The 5,235-nt window shown below is 33.6% G+C and overlaps 1 protein-coding gene across 1 annotated transcript; it reads right to left on the bottom strand.

The window, feature by feature from the left end:
* Positions 1 to 431: 431 nt before the first annotated feature.
* LAC3 (laccase 3) lies at positions 432 to 3,158 on the bottom strand. The gene is made up of 6 exons (XM_079049592.1): positions 3,050 to 3,158; positions 2,727 to 2,878; positions 2,395 to 2,639; positions 2,048 to 2,176; positions 799 to 1,725; positions 432 to 702 (listed from the first exon to the last, which is right to left on the bottom strand). The coding sequence occupies exons 1-6, from the start codon at positions 3,146 to 3,148 to the stop codon at positions 572 to 574; spliced, it is 1,683 nt and encodes a 560-aa protein (XP_078905718.1). The 5' UTR covers positions 3,149 to 3,158; the 3' UTR covers positions 432 to 571.
* Positions 3,159 to 5,235: the final 2,077 nt, after the last annotated feature.

Below are 5,235 nucleotides of genomic sequence, written 5' to 3' on the forward strand. Positions count from 1 at the left end.
ATTTACTTTAGTAAATGGACCATTGTAGTTGGACCTAGCTATGGCTCATGGCCCACATTTATGGGTTGCTTTGTTTCTGAAGTTCCAGTCATTCAAGGACATTTTTGGGTACCATCATTTGTAATAATTTATTTCAGTTATAAATATGCATTGCAGACATTAAATTCGTTGATTTAAATGATGATGTGGATATATCTTATAATTGTTTATTTATTAAGTAATGGTTATATAAAATCTAATTCATCTAAATTAATATTTAAAATATATATAATTTTATAATAAGTCCGATTGTGAAATACATATATGGATTACTATTTGTTAACATGAAATTTTTTATTTTAAAAATAGTTCGATAAAACCAGATATTCGATCGACATATATCTTTAATCTCTCATACAGGGAGACATATATCTTTCGAGACTACACACTAATTAACAAGAATCCATCAACATAAATCTTGAAAACCAAGAAAACATCCGTACAATAGAAATTGTAAACTCCTTAAACTCAAAACAAGAAGAAAGATTCTGACATTCATGCAATGATCAGATAGAATTTGATGGCAAGGATCTCAGCAACGAGGAAGATCCACCGGAGGTGGCAGGAGTGTTTGCGATGGTCCAACTCCATTTTCAACAATGAACGCCATTCCAAAACCCCAAGCCAGATGAGTATCAATATGACAATGCATCAACCATACTCCTGTTTATTACAATTTTAGATTACTCGTAAGATTTTGAGTTATAAAATGATTGAATTAGACAGTTAATTCAAGATGACAATCTTGATGCAACTTACCAGGATTATCGGCAACGAAACGTATGGCAGCCCATCCACCAACAGGGACATCAATGGTGTTCTTTTGTGGTGGATCAATCAAATTAAATCTAGAAGTATCTCGAGAAGGATTAAAGTTACCAAACCCTTGTCCCACAACATAAAAATGGTACCCGTGTAGATGAATAGGATGATCTTCGGTTGAGAAGATGGATGTATCTTGCAACACTATCTGGACATTAGCACCGTATTTCAATTTATAAAGTTTTGTCCTGCGAACAGGTTGCCACAGCCCTCGCGGAATATTTCCGGTGAAATCAAATTTCACCGGAGGTGTCGCCGGAAAATCCGGAGTATACACATTCGGAATCTTGTTAGTGTAAGCTTGAAGTAATGAAGTTTGTGTAGGAAGTACAAACGACACGTTATTCATGCTAGCAGCAAACCGTGTGTTATTTGGTCCTTGACACCTTGGTCCCGGAGAACAGTTAAAAAACCCAAATCCAACCGCGAATAACAAGTTTTCATCTATTTTTAACGGGACATCGGTCTTCCCCGGGCTCTTTATTTGGTTTGAAAAAGCGGTGACAGTGTTGGTGTCGTTGTAGGCGGGGAGTCGTGGTAGGATTGGCGGTGATGTGGCGGATTTGTACTGTAAAATGGCGGTGGTGGTGGTGTTGTCGAATGGGGCGTTTCTTGCGGTGGCATAGGCTCGGGCTGCCATGTAGTAGCGGCCGGGTTTTTGGTTGGCGGTCAGGAGGACGTCGGTGGTTTGACCCGGTCCGACCATGATGACGGTGGTGGTGAATGGTTTGGTGTAGACTGCATCGGTGGCAACCACGGTTAGCTTATGGTTTGCGACTGTGAAGAAGAGTTGTTGATTGAGTGCAGCGTTGATGACTCTTAGGAGAATGGTGTCACCCGAGTTCACAGAATATTTTACGGTACCTACATTGGTATATATCACTTCTATGTATTAGAAGGTTAATAGAAAAAAGGGCAACTTACTTTCATGTATTTGTTTATTATAATATCCTCTTAATATCTCTTACAATTACAGAATTGTATTTTTTGTATTTCTTACTATATTGGTGTTTCTTTGATGAAGACATTGCTTAATCATGTGGATTTTTGTAAATATGGCTCAATTTGGTATTTTTTCATTTAAAAAAATATCAATTTTAAAAATGTTTTTAACCATTATTTATGCAACATTTTATTTGGACAGTTGGAAAAAATAACATGGTCTCACTACTAGAAACTAACAAACCTTGTTGAGAACATTTGATAAGATCACCGGGTTGACCATTGATAGTAAGTGCGTCTGAAATGTTAGGAGCCGCACCACTAAACAACGCTTGTTGTAGAACACTGATGATATCTTGGTTCCACCATTCGCCTGTGACAAACCATCATTTAATGATTATTGAAACTATTAAGATTCTAGATTATTTGGACAATTAGAACAAGTGATTGTTAGATATCTGGAGTTCCTGATTTCCTCCCTAAAAGAGTCTTTAAGAAGAAATGAGAGACTCCAAAAAATTTAAAATCGAACATGACTTGTCTAGTCGATATGGACACATAAGATACAGCATTTCATATATGTTTTCGTACCTAAAACAATAGGGAGTTCTAGTTTCGGTTTAGGGAAAGGGTATGAAGCACCCAACTTAGGGCGAATAACGAGCGCACCATAAACCGTGGCTCTTAGCCATCGGCTATGAGCGTGCCACCACAACGTGCCCTCCTGGTCCTGGATTAAGAACCTGTAAGTGTATGAGCCACCCGGCATGATTGGACATTGAGTCACCATCTCTGGTCCATCGGCCCATGGGTTCTGCATGTGTCTTAGCCCATGCCTAATATACAAAGCACCCAAAATAGCAAAAAACAAACAATTGTTAATTTTTGTTCCAAAAATAAATAAATTTAAACCTCTAAAGTACCAATGAATGGTGACATTATAACGAGCTTTGTTTGTGACTTTGACAATAACATCATCTCCATTATTTAGTTCCAAAGTTGGCCCTGGAAACTGTCCGTTGACCGTTATTATCGTATGAGATTTGCATAGCCGTGTGACCGATTGCTCTTGAACCTATTAATAAAAAACTAACCGTTAGCCAAAAAAATATATCGAGTTAGCAAAACAATAAATTTATTAAAAAACATTTATTTTCTCAAAAAGTGCGTTGTTTTCATGGAGTTGAAAAAGCTACTTAGTGTTACAAAAGGAGACTTAAAATAGAAACAAGATTTGGAAACGTACATTAAACTCATGGTATTTATTTGCATTGGTTATGGAAACAAATGTAAGGATAATAGCAACGAAAATGAAGTTGAAAAATGGGTTGCTATTAACTTCCATTGTGTTTGTGTTTACAAGTGTGTTTGATGTTGCAAAAACTGGTGGTGTATTTATAGTGAATTATACAATAGTGAGATTAGGTTATGACTTATGAGTAGATAGTAAAATAAAAGTTTTGTGCAATATAGTCCAACTATAAAAGGGTTTTGGTGCAACTACTAACTACAAATCAATTGTTTTATCATCTTCACATTTCAAAGTTAATTTTTTTCTAGAATAGTTGATTCATTGGAACCATTTTTACAAGCTAAATAAATCACACGAAGATCGGTTTATGCTATATCATCTTGTGCTATATGAATTAGCTTTGTATAAAGTTTGGCTTGAAGTGCCAACGAGACTACGTCCAAAACAATTCAATTAGAAATGAAATACGTATTCACTAAGTTATGAATTTGAACAGTCAAGTAAAGAAAGTATCAAAGTACCAAAATAAAAAATATATTTATGGGTGTAAAATGTCAACATGGAAAGTAAAGATTGGACTTGTAATGTGTACAAGTATATATATAGAATATTTATTTACTTTTTGTTAATTGACTCACTCCTTTAGATCATAATATATTAAAGTTAAAAGTGCCAAGTGTGAGCATAACAACAAATGCAAAATGTGGTTGGTTTTTTTTTCTAGATATATAGTTTAGTTAGGATTGTTCTGTAAACAAATTACATTTAAACACTATATCAATGAATTCTTTTACTTTTTATAAAAAAAATTAAAAAATAAAGTATATTTGAATATTTATTTCTAAAATGAAATTAATTGTAAATACACTTATTACGTGTAATTTGCTTCTTTTTTTTTACTATAAAACTGACTCAAGGATCACAAGTTCGTGAATTTCCACGTGAGAATTGAAACTATGATTTTATGAAATTAAATAAACAATTAACAAAAGGCATCGTATACATCTAAAAAAATATGTAACTCATTTATTTATTTATTATATTTTTTAACAACTAAATGATTTTAGAGAAATCAAATATCTTTTTATTTTTTTTTCCTATCATCTTCCTACACATTTAAGATTTTAACACTTGTCGTATTTAATAAAATTAATAAATTTTTATTACATTTATCGTTAGGAGAGTGGATAAAAAGAATAAGTAGGAAGATATTTAATTTCTCATGATTTTATTAAAAATAGGAAGATAAAGGTCTTGTATCAAGATAAGCAGAGGCAACACCAAGCCCAAGAATCAAGGGCACATCAATACCTCTTCGATCCAAGTTAACCGAGGATGGTAAATGAATCAATTTTAATCTCCAAGTCAAAATATTTACCTTTAGGGGCATAAAAGAATTACATCTAGTTGAATGACTTCCATCTGGCAACAAGAAGTCATCAATATCCTTTTGCAAGTCAACCGTGATAGTTTATGCCTTAGAGCAAAACCAACATAGAGTCAAATTGAGTTCTTTCCATGCCATCTCTCAAAGGACGTCGACACTTCCAACTCCATAAATTATCAACCCAAAGATCCAAAATACAACCATCTTTTACTAACTCCAAATTAAACACTCTCTAAAATAGTGTGATAAAAAGAATATGTCCAAGCCACAAGTCCTTCGAAACATCAACATTTTTAACTTGTTTAATCAAAATTGTCATGGAAAATAACTTTCTTTTCATGCATTTTCTGGAGAGCCGAGGCTATCTTCTGTCACACCCCCAAACCTCTCAACCGAGAATCATGCAATCTTAAACCTCCATGATTATTATATTAATTGTGTTATTTTTATTTTTATTTAATCAAATTGATGACCGCTTTTCCAACAAACTAATGGTAGAATGAATAATTTCATAAAAAGTGATACACTTCAACTTGATTAAAAAATGGAACAAAATCGATGAAATTTATTATATAGATACAAATACAAATTTAATCTACTTTGCCTCTAATGAAATTAAAAAGGAACATAGATTTCAAAAGTAGTTAAGGATGCTTGGCTTCAAGCCTTCAATTAAGGCAACAATTAGCACCGGACAAACAACTCTTAACAAAAATTATAAAATCCAGAGACAAACACACTTTAAATGCTCAACGTATAAGTCATTACAACATGACTGGTCTAAATTTGACCA

The sequence above is a fragment of the Lactuca virosa genome, chromosome 5 (genome assembly GCF_052849685.1).
Source record: "Lactuca virosa cultivar CGN04683 chromosome 5, Lactuca_virosa_CGN04683_v6, whole genome shotgun sequence".
Classification (NCBI taxonomy): domain Eukaryota; kingdom Viridiplantae; phylum Streptophyta; class Magnoliopsida; order Asterales; family Asteraceae; genus Lactuca; species Lactuca virosa.

What these genes read in the sequence shown, in the direction of transcription:
- LAC3 (XM_079049592.1), bottom strand. Translation starts at nt 3,148, where the DNA reads ATGGAAGTTAATAGCAACCCATTTTTCAACTTCATTTTCGTTGCTATT. An exon ending in TATAATGTCACCATTCATTG is followed by an intron (nt 2,640 to 2,726) that starts GTACTTTAGAGG and finishes TTTGTATATTAG; the next exon opens with GCATGGGCTAAGACACATGC. An exon ending in TATCAAATGTTCTCAACAAG is followed by an intron (nt 1,726 to 2,047) that starts GTTTGTTAGTTT and finishes ATACCAATGTAG; the next exon opens with GTACCGTAAAATATTCTGTG.